General features: G+C 45.4%; 1 protein-coding gene across 1 annotated transcript in view; it reads left to right on the forward strand.

The window, feature by feature from the left end:
* Positions 1 to 8876, forward strand: part of LOC118373873 (DENN domain-containing protein 3-like) — a 36242-nt gene extending 27366 nt beyond the window's left edge. The window contains exons 21-28 of the mRNA XM_052473151.1: positions 1366 to 1495; positions 1690 to 1797; positions 5491 to 5633; positions 6183 to 6343; positions 6668 to 6807; positions 7193 to 7311; positions 7621 to 7758; positions 8108 to 8876. Of these exons, the coding sequence (XP_052329111.1) occupies positions 1366 to 1495; positions 1690 to 1797; positions 5491 to 5633; positions 6183 to 6343; positions 6668 to 6807; positions 7193 to 7311; positions 7621 to 7758; positions 8108 to 8302 (1134 nt within the window). The 3' untranslated portion in view covers positions 8303 to 8876. The remainder of the gene's footprint in view (positions 1 to 1365; positions 1496 to 1689; positions 1798 to 5490; positions 5634 to 6182; positions 6344 to 6667; positions 6808 to 7192; positions 7312 to 7620; positions 7759 to 8107) is intronic.
* Positions 8877 to 16103: the final 7227 nt, after the last annotated feature.

Consider the following 16103-nt stretch of genomic DNA (forward strand, 5'->3'; position numbering starts at 1 on the left):
TAAGATGTCAATTTTTCTGAGTAGGAAACATAAAATAGACACAGGATATGGGCAGGATGTAAGATGTGGTTTTAATGGATTAGTCAAAGTGGATTTTGAATTCTTGTTCTTCTCGGCTGTAAAAGATCTCCCATTGTTTGAGGAGAAGTGGGCTTATGAAGAAGCGGTATGTTTTGTGGAGAAGGGGAAACAATTTTTTGTTGATGAAATAAGTTTAATGTAATTTATGTATTTGTTTTCTCTCTCGCTTTCTCTCTCGCTTTCTCTCTCGCTTTCTCTCTCGCTTTCTCTCTCTTTTTCTCGCTTTCTCTCGCTTTCTTTCTCGCTTTCTTTCTCTCGCTCTCTCTCGCTTTGTCGCTTTCTCTCTCTCTTTGTCGCTTTGTCGCTCTCTCTCGCTTTGTCGCTCTCTCTCGCTTTGTCGCTCTCTCTCGCTTTGTCGCTCTCTCTCGCTTTGTCGCTCTCTCTCGCTTTGTCGCTTTCTCTCTCTCGCTTTGTCTCTCTCTCTCGCTTTGTCTCGCTCTCTCGCTCTCTCTCGCTTTCTCGCTCTCTCGCTTTCTTGCTCTCTCTCTCTCGCTTTCTTGCTCTCTCTCTCTCGCTTTCTTGCTCTCTCTCTCTCGCTTTCTTGCTCTCTCTCTCTCGCTTTCTTTCTCTCTCTCTCTCTCTCGCTCTCTCTCTCTCGCTTTCTCTCTCTCTCTCTCTCTCTCTCGCTTTCTCTCTCTCTCTCGCTTTCTCTCTCTCTCTCGCTTTCTCTCTCTCTCTCTTTCTCTCTCTCTCTCGCTTTCTCTCTCTCGCTCGCTCGCTTTCTCTCTCTCGCTCGCTTTCTCTCTCTCTCTCGCTTTCTCTCTCTCTCTCGCTATGTCTCTCTCTCTCTCGCTTTGTCTCTCTCTCTCTCGCTTTGTCTCTCTCTCTCTCTCTCGCTTTGTCTCGCTTTGTCTCGCTTTGTCTCTCTCTCGCTTTGTCTCTCTCTCGCTTTGTCTCTCTCGCTCGCTTTGTCTCTCTCGCTTTGTTTGTCTCTCTCGCTTTGTTTGTCTCTCTCGCTTTGTTTGTCTCTCTCTCTCTTTGCTTTCTCTCTCTCTCTCGCTCGCTTTGTCTCTCTCTCTCTCGCTCGCTTTGTCTCTCTCTCTCTCGCTCGCTTTGTCTCTCTCTCTCGCTCGCTTTGTCTCTCTCTCTCGCTTTGTCTCTCTCGCTCGCTTTGTCTCTCTCGCTCGCTTTGTCTCTCTCGCTCGCTTTGTCTCTCTCGCTCGCTTTGTCTCGCTTGCTTTGTCTCTCTCTCTCGCTTTGTCTCTCTCTCGCTCGCTTTGTCTCTCTCTCGCTCGCTTTGTCTCTCTCTCGCTCGCTTTGTCTCTGTCTCTTTGTCTCTCTCAGGACCCCCAGTATATGCAGCAGGCTCTGACCAATGCCCTGTTGATGGATGCAGTGGTTGGCTGTCTGCATTCACAAAAGGCCATTTTTGCAGCAACCAAGTTAGCACACTTTGACAGAATGAAACTGGAAGGTATGCTAAAGTTCATCTTTTAGCATGACTAAAAGAAACTTGGTAAAAAAACAAATGTTTTTAAATATACCAAAATCTATGCAGAAGGTTATTGAAATGATTAGCAGAAAGTGCATGTTCATAACATCTTTTTGCTTCTCAGGAGATGTTCAATTCAACGTTTGACCTCTGACTTGTCTGTCCATCCTGAGCAGTGCCAATGATGGTTCCCAAAACCACGTCAGAGACCCTGAAACACAAGATCAACCCGTCTCTGGACCGGACCAGCCCCCAGGCGGTAGATGTTCTGCTCTACACCCCAGGTAAACCCTTAAGGCTCACTGTCAGCCTCAAAGGAAGGTGACCGTCATGATGTGGAGTTTCAAAGTAGAGCTGACATCAGACACCATTCAGTTCCTGTTCAACAAACTGGTAGTACTACATATATCTGTAGTATGATTTCCCAGTACTATAAACACCCTGCAGTATTCTCGGTAGATCAAGTAGGTGCTGCCGGTATTTCCTATTCAACCCCACTAAAATGTTCACTCTCCCCAGTCTAGGACATCCCACGTACCTTCAGACACTCAGATCATGACTGTCATGGTAGTAAACCTCAAATATGTGTTCTGTAGTCGAGGCATTGCGTGACAACAACAACACAAGACTCATGTTGCCCGTGTCCTAGTAACATACGTCACATTCCAGACCTGGGTTCAAATACTATTTGAAATCTTTCAAATACTTTGTGCGTTTGCTTTCATCTGCCTGAAGTGTCAGGTGGGTGGGGTTTGAACTTTTGGGACTTTTCTACTGGTTCCATTGGAACAGGCAAGCTCAATCAAGCACAGCTAAAGCATTTTAAATGATTTCAAGTAGTATTTGAACCCAGGTCTGTCACAGTGCTGCATTCCGCTGCTGCTAGGACAGTGATGGTGTCAGTGTGGCGTCAGCCTCCTTGGTGTCAGTGTGGCGTCAGCCTCCTTGGTGTCAGTGTGGCGTCAGTGTGGTGTCAGTGTGGCGTCAGCCTCCTTGGTGTCAGTGTGGTGTCAGTGTGGCGTCAGCCTCCTTGGTGTCAGTGTGGTGTCAGCCTCCTTGGTGTCAGTGTGGCGTCAGTGTGGTGTTAGTGTGGCGTCAGCCTCCTTGGTGTCAGTGTGGTGTCAGTGTGGCGTCAGCCTCCTTGGTGTCAGTGTGGTGTCAGTGTGGCGTCAGCCTCCTTGGTGTCAGTGTGGCGTCAGCCTCCTTGGTGTCAGTGTGGTGTCAGTGTGGTGTCAGTGTGGCGTCAGCCTCCTTGGTGTCAGTGTGGTGTCAGTGTGGCGTCAGCCTCCTTGGTGTCAGTGTGGCGTCAGCCTCCTTGGTGTCAGTGTGGTGTCAGTGTGGCGTCAGCCTCCTTGGTGTCAGTGTGGCGTCAGCCTCCTTGGTGTCAGTGTGGCGTCAGCCTCCTTGGTGTCAGTGTGGCGTCAGCCTCCTTGGTGTCAGTGTGGTGTCAGTGTGGCGTCAGCCTCCTTGGTGTCAGTGTGGTGTTACAGGAGGAGACTTGGCCAGAGGCGATTTTGGTTCCAGAGATTTTTTTACTGCCTCTTAAACAATTAATGAGGCACCGATTTTCCCAACGCAACCAACCACTTCCTGTTGTGTTCCTCAGTTTCATCTGTAGTTTCATGTGCTGATTACTGGTAGTAGGGTCATACAGTAGGCACAATAGAATCACTGAAATTGTTCTTCCTACTCAAACCACAAACATTTATATTATATTACACAGACTTGTATTACACAATGAGATGTGTTTTAGTCTGACTTCTGTATCAATTTGACATCTGAAACTTATGTTTCAAACATCAATTATTTTGAATCAGCATAATTTTTTTTTCTCAGGCTCAATAGTACGTCTCACAACGTGTTGTTTTGACCAGGGCAGATAAGAAACAGACCCTACCTAGTCTGCAAGGAGCCTCCCAACACCTAAACTAAAAGGAGCCTCAACCAAGTGACATCAGGGAACCAACACAATATCCCTCCTCCTTCCCCTGGTCCTCTCACAGACAGTGGTCCTCCTCCTCCCCCTGGTCCTCTCACAGACAGTGGTCCTCCTCCTTCCCCTGGTCCTCTCACAGACAGTGGTCCTCCTCCTTCCCCTGGTCCTCTCACAGACAGTGGTCCTCCTCCTTCCCCTGGTCCTCTCACAGACAGTGGTCCTCCTCCTTCCCCTGGTCCTCTCACAGACAGTGGTCCTCCTCCTTCCCCTGGTCCTCTCACAGACAGTGGTCCTCCTCCCCTTCCCCTGGTCCTCCTCCTTCCCCTGGTCCTCTCACAGACAGTGGTCCTCCTCCTCCCCTCCTCTCCCTGGTTCTCTCACAGACAGTGGTCCTCCTCCTTCCCCTGGTCCTCTCACAGACAGTCCTCCTCCTCCCCCTGGTCCTCCTCCTTCCCCTGGTCCTCTCACAGACAGTGGTCCTCCTCCTTCCCCTGGTCCTCTCACAGACAGTGGTCCTCCTCCTTCCCCTGGTCCTCTCTCAGACAGTGGTCCTCCTCCTCCCCCTGGTCCTCTCACAGACAGTTGTCCTCCTCCTCCCCCTGGTCCTCTCACAGACAGTGGTCCTCCTCCTTTACCCTGGTCCTCTCACAGACAGTGGTCCTCCTCCTTTACCCTGGTCCTCTCACACACAGTGGTCCTCCTCCTCCCCCTGGTCCTCTCACAGACAGTGGTCCTCCTCCTCCCCCTGGTCCTCTCACAGACAGTGGTCCTCCTCCTTCCCCTGGTCCTCTCACAGACCGTGTGTTTTTCTAGGCCTATCCTGCTGATTATTACGATTCCCGCTGATCTGTATCCAATTAGAAGGTGGCGTGGTCGTGGCCACGGTATAAGATGAGGAGTTGACCGTCTAGGCATTAGTAACAGTGCTGCTTCAGCACAGAGCACCATTGAAGTCCTAGCTCTCAATGTAGGTCTAAATGTAGGTCACGTTGAACAGTGTCCATATTCCTTCCTCCTTTCCGTTCTGTTCATCACTCCTCCCCATGAAAGGGAGGATGTGACACAGGATGTGACACATATTTTTTTTTTTTTTTCCTATTATGATTTATAAAAAGAATTGTTATGCCATCAGAGGAAATAGAACAGTTTGTGATTGTATTTGAAAATCTGATTGATGTCTTACTAGATCATGAATGATATCTGACAAAAGTTCCATATGCGTGACATTATGTGTAACTGTCAATGTTTACACTTTGTGTGTGTGTGTGTGTGAGAGAGGGAGATGTTGACTGAATGTTTACTCTTCTTCTGTGTGTGTGTGTGTGTGTGTGTGTGTGTGTGTGTGTGTGTGTGTGTGTGTGTGTGTGTGTGTGTGTGTGATGTGTGTGAATGTTTGTGTTGTGTGTGTGTGTGAGAGAGAGATATGTTGACAGTGAATGTTTACTCTGTTTGTGTGTGTGTGTGTGAGATATATATGTAGAGAGAGATATATATTCAGCCTGGCTCATAACAAACTAGAAGATGTATTATAAATAGATAAGGAATAATCTATACCTTTCAGCTTCAGTCTTCATCAGGGTGTTGCTTACGTATAGTTACTATCTAGTTACTATCTAGTCAAACCATGACGTCCTTACTGTATGAGTTGGATCTAATTGATTTGTTCAGTATGAGAGATATTCTGCTTGATTTGTTCAGTATGAGAGAGAGATTCTTCTTGATTTGTTCAGTATGAGAGATATATTCTGCTTAATTTGTTCAGTATGAGAGAGATATTCTGCTTAATTTGTTCAGTATGAGAGAGATATTCTGCTTAATTTGTTCAGTATGAGAGAGAGATTCTGCTTAATTTATTCAGTATGAGAGAGAGATTCTGCTTAATTTATTCAGTATGAGAGAGATTCTGCTTAATTTATTCAGTATGAGAGAGAGATTCTGCTTGATTTGTTCAGTATGAGAGAGAGATTCTGCTTGATTTGTTCAGTATGAGAGATTCTGCTTGTGGGACAGCCTTCATCAAAATGTTTGTTTACATTCTCAGGCCAGCTGGGCGTATCGTTCGACACCGAGGGTGATGGGAACCCCAAACTGTGGTGTGCCCTGAGCGACGGGAAGGTTGTGGTGTTTGATGCAGCCAGCTGGTCCATGCAACAAAGCCAACTTCAAGTAGGCTCTTCACGAGTGGTAAGGGTGTGGACGTGGAACAGGGATGAGACCGCTATTTTAAAAGAAAAGGAAAATTCAAAGGGAGAAGGACAATTATAGATGTATGAAGAAGCAGTAGTTATTCACTGACCACAGTTAGTCATCTTTCTGCTTTGACCCATTTGAACTATATGTAGTGTTTTTGTCCATTAAAATAACTCAAGGGATTCTGCTGCCCCCTGGTGGTGTCTGAAATTGAAGACTTACGTTACCACACTTCAGAGTCTTGTGTTCACTTGCTAATTGGAACAAATCTGAGAAAAGCCTGTGGTAATCGAGCTTGATTCCGTGGCTTAAAAAAGCTTCTGGAAAGCCTGTCTGTTTTTTAAACATTTTTCTAATTTAGCCGAAGCTCTTATCCAGAGCGACTTACAGTAGTGAGTGCAGACATTTTCATACTGGTCCCCTGTCGAAAACAAACCCACAACCCTGGCATTGCAAGGGCCATGCTCTACCTACTGAGATGCATGGGTTATACATCATAATGGTTCATATCTTCCCAATGTTATTTTATGTTGTTTTCTTCAGAACTGCATGCTGGGAGTAGACCGGCAGCAGGTGTGGATTGGCTCTCAGGATTCCGTCATTTACATAATCAGCACCCGCAGCATGTCCTGTAACAAGCAGCTGACGGACCACCGCAGTGAGATCACAGGGTTGGCCCTAGGGGAGCGCAGGGAGAAGTACAGGTGAGGTGTGACACTGACATGCAGCAAACATACAGCTACTACTGGCATCACAGCCATGGAGAGAGCCTTCTTTTTAGGAGCCTATGATAAAGCCATCAATGAGCAGTCCCAGCTCTAAGTACAATCGATTTGTATTACCTGGGCTGTGTTCATTAGGCACCAAACAGAAGGAAATGGACTGAAACACAGAGCAACAATCTGAATTTGTATAAGAAATGCTCCTTGTTTTGCTCCTGTGTGCCATCCTGAACATAGCCCTGCTGGTTCTGCTCTATGGTATCAGTAACGTTAGTCTTTACCTGTGTCATGTACTTCCTGTTGCAGCCCCAAGGTGGCGTACTCCTGCAGTGCGGAAGGTACAGTGATGACGTGGGACGTGTCCACACTGCAGGTGAGGAAACAGTTCAGGCTCTCCTGTGACCGTCTCCAGTCCGTTCAGCTCTGCAGTGGAACCCTGTGGTGCTGTAAGTACATATAAAAACATAACAAATAGTGTACATCAAATGATGAAAATGACTTCTGGCTATATTAGACTTAAGCAATAAGGCCCGAGGAGGTGTGGTATATGGGCTGTCCTGACGCACGACACAACGCAGAGTGCCTGGACACAGCCCTTAGCCGTGGTATATTGGCCATATACCACAAATCCATGAGGTGCCTTATTGCTATTTGGTTACCAATGTAATTGGAGCAGTAAAAATAAATGTTTGTCATACCCGTGGTATACGGTCTGATATACCATGGCTGTCAGCCAATCAGCATTCAGGGCTCGAACCACCCAGTAAATAATACTGTATATGACAGATTGATTGTTATAATCGTGGTTGTTATTCCTCCTACGTCATTCAGGTGCCAGAGACTGCATTATGGAGGTGTGGAAAAATGGAACGTTGACTCGCAAGATCTCCCTTCCTGAACAGCTCCGTGGCTCCCCCACCGCCTTTAGCAGCTTCCTGCTCTACCAGGAGGTGACTCGTGGTTTATGTGTCTGTAGAAATATAGAAATGAAACAAGCTGAGGATAGTACTTTTCAGAACCTACCAGGCTGTTGAAATGTTGTTTTTGAAAGGCACTGACTTTGGACCAGAATGTTACCCAGGCTAGTGGAAATCGTGACCTGCTAGTCCGGCTGGCCAGTGTCATGTTTCACCTCTGCATGTCTTGTATACATAGTATGTCATATTTAATATATAGCCTACTGTGATCAGTGAGGTTTGTGCTACTTTGACATGGTATGGGGGTGATGAAGGAGTGCTGTTGTGTGCTATGTGTGTCAGAAGGAGCAGCTGTGGACGGCCTGTATAGACGTAGGGGAGCTGTGTGTGTGGCACCTCGCGGAGCTCACCAAGCCCTTCCAGAGGATCCAGTTGCCCGACTGTGCAGGTGTCACCTGCCTCATCAAGGTCAAAAACCAGGTGAGACTATCTGCAGACTGCATTGTAGACTGAAAATTAGGATGCTTCTATTCTACTGTAGTTTTCAGCAAAGGGCTTGAGTACTCTACTGTAGTTTTCATTAAAGGGCTTGAGTACTCTACTAGACTACTAGATACACTACTTACAGTTCATGCTGTATTTAGGTATTCTATTATGTGAAAGTATTCATTGGTCCAAATCAGCCTTGGTTCCCCTTCCTGCTTTTCAGCTTTAAAAAAAAAATACACAATAGATCATTCATAGCACAATGCATTCTGACATGCTGTCCATTATCAATTTAATGTGGTTTAATGACCAATAAGAGACATCTTTTACCCTGTCCTGTCAGATCTGGGTTGGCGGCCGTAGCTCGGGGAAGTCCAGGGGGAAGATCTACGTAGTGGATACCCAGCGACACACGGTAGAGAAGGAGCTGGTAGCTCACACAGACTGTGTCCAGGCACTGTGCTCCGCAGAGGACCGCTATGTGCTGAGTGGGGCGGCCCGCGAGGATGGGAAGATAGCCATCTGGAAAGTGGAGTAACTGGAGTGGAATTCAATACTGCCCCCTGGTGCAGTATTGGGTTCAGAACAGGGTCGTGTTCATTAGGCACCAAACGGTAGAAAATGGACTGAAACAGAGAGCGGCTACATGGGCCAATAAGAAACACTCTTTTTCGTTTTCTGTTGAAGAAGATTTTGCTACGTTGTGCTCTAATAACCCAGGTTATTGTGAACAGTTGGGAAATGGACTTGTTGTGATTTCAGAGTGTCTGTGGGTGGATGACTGACCCAAAGACTGACCCAAAGACTGACCCAAAGACTGACCCAAAGACTGACCCAAAGACTGACCCAAAGACTGACCCAAAGACTGACCCAAAGACAAAATAAGGGGTCTTCCTCATGATTGCATGGGGGTTTTGTATTATTGCTCATTAGACATACAACAACTGAAGTAATTTGTCCAACCTATAGTTAAATACCTTTTTATTTGTGTTCAGCAGTGTTAACTGCTTATTTTAATGTTAACATCTAGACCTTTTTGTATGTTTTAATACACACTACTACATTTTTGTATTGTTTACTGGTGTTATTAAACGTGTATTATTAAAAATGTATGAATTAAGACTCAATTTATTTGGCTCTGCATGTAACATGACACAAACTATTTTCTAAACATTTCAATGAAAAAGTGAAATATTCCCTGTAAATAGTAGTTTCATGTGTATTCTGTATATGATTTTGACACCAGGGGGCAGTATAACATCTATTAGCTTTAAATTGACATCCCAGAGCTGACGTCTGTAAACCCAAGTCATGAGATTTAACTGACTGAAACCAAGGACTTTTAGCATCACAGTAAAATTGCTATATAGAAATAATGTTAAGGCCAGGTGTTTTGGTATAATCTTGGGGATTATAACATTTTAACCCACTTGGCCCATATTCAATCAGACATAATAATTTGTCTGCCTTCATGCAGTACAGTCAGATCTGTATTAAATCCCATTACGGTGGCAACAGGGAAGCCCGTATCTTCATAGTCTGAGAACCCTCTCAATCACACCAGCAGATGTCAAAATCATTGAAATCATCATGCAAATGCCAGTGTTCCAATTATAATAATAATAATAATAATATATGCCATTTAATTATAATTCTCCAACTGGCCCCAGCTCTACGAATATAAATCCCTCTCCTCTCTGTGCTTATACAATGCAGCACAGAAACATAATCAGACCACAGTTTTAATTTGTCTGCAGAGTGTAAAAAAAATGTGGTTTCCTCAGATTTGGCTGGATTGGAATTTACCCAAAGGGTTTCGAATGCCATCTCTTTTACTCATAACTACAAGTTACTTTGAGTTGTAGTAATTGAATCCAGAGATGTGGAAGACTGATGATGCCTAAAATAGCAGGACTAGATTACACAGGGCGTTGTTGAATTTATATCCACCGATAAAGTGACAGCAATAAGATTAGTTTAGTCCAACACACACATAGAACAGGTAGGCTCCTCCTACCACAGGCACATTTTACTTCCCAGAAGAACTCCTGTATGTTTGTGGGCAGATGTGTAAACAAAATATACTGTATAAACATGATGTAGGCAGTTATGTGTTGACTGAATAACAAACTGCAACCTATTCCCTGCATCTAGCGCTAATTTAGACCAGGGCCCAGTTTCCCAAAAGCATCTTATAGCTAATTAGAACTTTAGAACCATAGCATCCTATGGTTCTAAATTGAACTTAGCCTCAAGATGCTATTGGGAAACTGGGCCCTTGTCAAACGTAATGAGCTATAGGAAATAGAATGCCATTTTGGACTGTGTTCAGGTTGATGTTCCTGTAGGTTTTCTCCATATTAGCTAAAAGTGGGGCCATTTTCTATCACTATTTGTATTTACAGTAAATAGCCAAGAAATCTTGAAGATGAAAATGACTGGTTTTATTATACCCAGGGAAACTGGATACCACAGAAACGGTAAATTACCAGTCAAGCAAAGTTATGAAAGACGGCCCTGTGGCACCATTGCCCTGACCTGGGTCTCTGTCATGTTCCTGTTAACCATGAGGTTTGGATGATTCCTTATTCCAAGGGATACTCTGTTTTCAGGTTGTACAGACTTTTAGAACTAACATTGTGTGGGTTGGTGATTTGTCCATGACAAATAGGAATTTGCCTCTTATGAGCCAGAACTGAGCGCATTTGAACTGAACAACCATTTGCTATTTAAAGACGCTACTTATGAAAAGAATCAGAGAGAGATGTATGTGGCAGTTGAACTGAGAGGGGGTTTTATTGTGTGTGTTTCATATGGATAGAACTCTACTACCATATGCACTGTAGAGACCATCTATTAAATCAATTTGATGGGCAAAATAAATTACTGAGGTAAATGTCTCTGCGGAGTTCAGGCAACGGTGGGTATCAGTCGTTGTATTAAGCTAACTGTGATCTGTGCATAGTTCAGGAAACGGTGGGTACCGTTAGTTGTATTAAGCTAACTGTGATCTGTGCATAGTTCAGGAAACGGTGGGTACCGGTAGTTGTATTAAGCTAACTGTGATCTGTGCATAGTTCAGGAAACGGTGGGTATCAGTAGTTGTATTGAACTTCTCCACCCTCTCCGAGTTGGGCATCTCCGGCGCGGCCCACGCTTGGATTGCGTCCTACCTGACAGGTCGCTCCTACCAGGTGGCGTGGCGAGAATCTGTCTCCTCACCACGCGCTCTCACCACTGGTGTCCCCCAGGGCTCTGTTCTAGGCCCTCTCCTATTCTCGCTATACACCAAGTCACTTGGCTCTGTCATAACCTCACATGGTCTCTCCTATCATTGCTATGCAGACGACACACAATTAATCTTCTCCTTTCCCCCTTCTGATGACCAGGTGGCGAATCGCATCTCTGCATGTCTGGCAGACATATCAGTGTGGATGACGGATCACCGCCTCAAGCTGAACCTCGGCAAGACGGAGCTGCTCTTCCTCCCGGGGAAGGACTGCCCGTTCCATGATCTCGCCATCACGGTTGACAACTCCATTGTGTCCTCCTCCCAGAGCGCTAAGAACCTTGGCGTGATCCTGGACAACACCCTGTCGTTCTCAACTAACATCAAGGCGGTGGCCCGTTCCTGTAGGTTCATGCTCTACAACATCCGCAGAGTACGACCCTGCCTCACACAGGAAGCGGCGCAGGTCCTAATCCAGGCACTTGTCATCTCCCGTCTGGATTACTGCAACTCGCTGTTGGCTGGGCTCCCTGCCTGTGCCATTAAACCCCTACAACTCATCCAGAACGCCGCAGCCCGTCTGGTGTTCAACCTTCCCAAGTTCTCTCACGTCACCCCGCTCCTCCGCTCTCTCCACTGGCTTCCAGTTGAAGCTCGCATCCGCTACAAGACCATGGTGCTTGCCTACGGAGCTGTGAGGGGAACGGCACCTCAGTACCTCCAGGCTCTGATCAGGCCCTACACCCAAACAAGGGCACTGCGTTCATCCACCTCTGGCCTGCTCGCCTCCCTACCACTGAGGAAGTACAGTTCCCGCTCAGCCCAGTCAAAACTGTTCGCTGCTCTGGCCCCCAATGGTGGAACAAACTCCCTCACGACGCCAGGACAGCGGAGTCAATCACCACCTTCCGGAGACACCTGAAACCCCACCTCTTTAAGGAATACCTAGGATAGGATAAAGTAATCCTTCTCACCCCCCCCCCTTAAAAAATTTAGATGCACTATTGTAAAGTGGCTGTTCCACTGGATGTCATAAGGTGAATGCACCAATTTGTAAGTCGCTCTGGATAAGAGCGTCTGCTAAATGACTTAAATGTCATGTAAATGTAACTTGCATTGAGTTTCTCTTTATCAAGAGTCCCCACCATCAGAAATACTGGTAGTACACACGATATGGTGTGGGCTGTGGTAACATTATGTTTCCCTATATTGGATAGATACCATAGTTAGAGCACATAATGCATAATAATATAAACTCAGCAAAAAAAGAAACGTCCCTTTTCAGGACCCTGTCTTTCAAAGATAATTCATAAAAATCCAAATAACTTCACAGATCTTCATTGTAAAGGGTTTAAACACTGTTTCCCATGCTTGTTCAATGAACCATAAACAATTAATGAACATGCACTTGTGGAACGGTAGTTTTCAGACGGTAGGAAGTTAAGGTCACAGTTGTGAAAACGTTGGACACAAAAGAGACTTTCTACTGACTCTGAAAAACACCACAAGAAAGATGCCCAGGTCCCCTGCTCATCTGCGTGAACGTGCCTTAGGCATGCTGCAAGGAGGCACGAGGACTGCAGATGTGTCCGTACTGCGAGACGCCTAAGACAGCGCTACAGGGAGACAGAACGGACAGCTGATCATCACAACAACTGCCCGAGTTACACCAGGAACGCACAATCCCTCCATCAGTGCTCAGACTGTCAGCAATAGGCTTGTAGGCCTGTTGTAAGGCAGGTCCTCACCAGACATCACCGGCAACAACGTTGCCTATGGGCACAAACCCACCGTCGCTGGACCAGACAAGACTGGCAAAAAGTGGTCTTCACTGACAAGTCGCAGTTTTGTCTCACCAGGGGTGATGGTCGGATTCACGTTTATCGTTGAACGAATGAGCATTACACAAAGGCCTGTACTCTGAAGCGGGATCGATTTGGAGGTGGAGGGTCCATCATGGTCTGGGGCGGTGTGTCACAGCATCATTGGACTGAGCTTGTTGTCATTGCAGGCAATCTCAACGCTGTGCGTTACAGGGAAGACATCCTCCTCCCTCATGTGGTACCCTTCCTGCAGGCTCATCCTGACCCTCCAGCATGATAATGCCACCAGGCATACTGCTCGTTCTGTGTGTGATTTCCTGCAAGTCAGTGTTCTGCCATGGCCAGCGAAGAGCCCGGATCTCAATCCCATTTAGCACGTCTGGGACCTGTTGGATTGGAGTGTGAGGGCTAGGGCCATTCCCCCTAGAAATGTCAGTAAACTTGCAGGTGCCTTGGTGGAAGAGTGGGGTAACATCTCACAGCAAGAACTGGCAAATCTGATGCAGTCTATGAGGGGGAGATGCACTGTAGTACTTAATGCAGCTGGTGGCCACACCAGATACTGACTGTTACTTTTGATTTTGACCCCACCCCTTCGTTCAGGGACACATTATTCCATTTATGTTAGTCACATGTCTGTGGAACTTGTTAAGTTCATGTCTCAGTTGTTGAATCTTGTTATGTTCATACAAATATTTACACATGTTAAGTTTTCTGAAAATAAACGCAGTTGACATTGAGAGGACGTTTATGTTATTTATCTAAAGGGACTTATAGTCATACATTTTTAACATATAGGTGGTCCCAGGAATCAAACCCACTATCCTGGTGTTACAAGCACCATGCTATACCAACTGAGCTACAGAGGACCACATCCCACATTTAGGACTGACCATAAGCATTGAATCACTAATGTAATGACAAGATAACAGGCATACACTTTCTTTTTACGGTGGCAATACAACAAAACACCCAACGTTGTGATTTCCAGAACGGAGAATCAGAGGGAGTGTCAGGTTACCAGTGAACAGGTGCTCCTTGCCTTGCACCCCTCTGATGTGGGGGAAGGGTTGGGGTGGTGTGGGAGTGGTTCCTGGGTGGGGTAGTACTGGGTTGTTGGGGTACAGGGGTGATGCAATCACTAAATTGTAGCCCTTTTCGTTGACACATTGTCTCCAGGTAACTTGACTCCACGGCATGCCCACCGTGTTCTTCCCAAAGCACAGATCATGTTATATTCTGATGGTAGGGTTGGAGTGGGGAAATGTGACCCCAGATCTGTAGGCTAAGCGACTTTATGGGCAACTCCTACTACTAGAGATGGAACATCAAACTGGTAGTGTGTGCAGAGACTTGGATCCCAATGGAAGGAGTGTAGACAGCTACAAGTAGTATGACAACGACATTGGTCATTCAGTCAAATACACAGTGCATTTTGAAAGTATTCAGACCACTTGATTTTTCCCACATTTTGTTACGTTGCAACCTTATTTTCTATAAATAATTAAATGTTTTTTTCCCCCCTCAAATCTGCACACACACACAATACCCCATAATGACCAAGCAAAAACAGGTTAATTCATTTAAAAAATGTATTACAAATAAAACTGAAATATCACATTTACATAATATTCAGACCCTTTACTCAGTACTTTGTTGAAGCACCTTTGACAGCGATTACAGCCTTGAGTCTTCTTGGGTATGACGCTACAAGCTCGGCACACCTGTATTTGAGGAGTTTCCCATTATTCTCTGCAGATCCTTTCAAGCTCTGTCAGGTTGGATGGGGAGCGTTACTTCACAGCTATTTTCAGGTCTCTCCAGAGATTATCAAATGGGTTCAAGTCCGGGCTCTGGCTGGGCTACTCAAGGACCTTCAGAGACTTGTCCCGAAGCCACTCCTGTGGTGTTTTGGCTGTGTGCTTAGGGTTGTTGTCCTTTTGGAAGGTGAATCTTCACCCCAGTCTGAGGTCTGGAGCAGATTGTCATCAAGGATCTCTCTGTACTTTGCTCCGTTCATATTTCCCTCAATCCTGACTAGTGTCCCAGTCCCTGCCGCTGAAAGAAATCCCACAGCATGATGCTGCCACCACCATGCTTCACCGTAGGGATGGTGCCAGGTTTTCTCCAGACATGACGGTTGGCATACAGGCCAAATGGTTCAATCTTGGTTTCATCAGACCAGAGAATATTGTTTTTCATGGTCAAAAAGTTCAGAAGTCCTTTAGGTGCATTTTGGGAAACTCCAAGTGGACTGTCATGTGCCTTTTACTGAGGAGTGGCTTACGTCTGGCCACTCTACCATAAAGGCCTGATTGGTGGAGTGCTGCAGAGATGGTTGTCCTTCTGGAAGGTTCTCTCATCTCTGCAGAGGAACTCTGGAGCTCTGTCAGAGTGACCATCAGGTTTTTGGTCACCTCCCTGAACAAGGCACTTCTCTCCCGTTTTGCTCAGTTTGGCTGGGCGGCCAGTTCTAGGAAGAGTCTTGGTGGTTCCAAACTCTTCCATTTAAGAATGATGGGGGCCATTGTGTTCTTTAATGCTGCAGAAGTGTTTTGGTACCCTTCCTCAGAACTTTGCCTCACCATAGTCCTGTCTCAGAGCTCTACGGACAATTCCTTCGACCTCATTGGCTTGGTTTTTGCTCTGACATGCACTGTCAACTGTGGGACCTTATTATGCCCAATCAATTGAATTTACCACAGGTGGACTCCAATCAAGTTGTAGAAAATCTCAAGGATGATCAATGGAAACAGGATGCACCTGAGCTCAATTTCGAGTCTCATAGCAAAGGGTCTAAATACTTATGTAAATAAGGTATTTCTGTTGATTATTTTTCATATACGAGTCTCATAGCAAAGGCTCTAAATACTTATGTAAATAAGGTATTTCGGTTGATTATTTTTCATACACTTGCAAAAATGTCTAAAAACCTGTTTTCGCTTTGTCATTATGGGGTATTGTGTGTAGATTTCCGAATGCACTGACTATAAATACACGCAACCTCACAAATGACATAATTAAATATGAACATAATAAAACTGACCCATAAAAATACAATTAAGTAACATCAAGAGATGTTTTAATGTCACACACACAGCTATGTTTAAAATCGTACAATACATAAGATTATTATTACATTATTAGCTCACGGTGCAGAAGGTAATTTGCAATATTGTCTGAAAGAAATTCACATCATAGACTACACAGTGATTTCAGGTGCACTCTTTTTGAAGTTTTAGAACCTTACATTGTAGCCTTTGATGTCACATGTCACACAATTAGTG

The sequence above is a fragment of the Oncorhynchus keta genome, chromosome 20 (genome assembly GCF_023373465.1).
Source record: "Oncorhynchus keta strain PuntledgeMale-10-30-2019 chromosome 20, Oket_V2, whole genome shotgun sequence".
Lineage (NCBI taxonomy): Eukaryota > Metazoa > Chordata > Actinopteri > Salmoniformes > Salmonidae > Oncorhynchus > Oncorhynchus keta.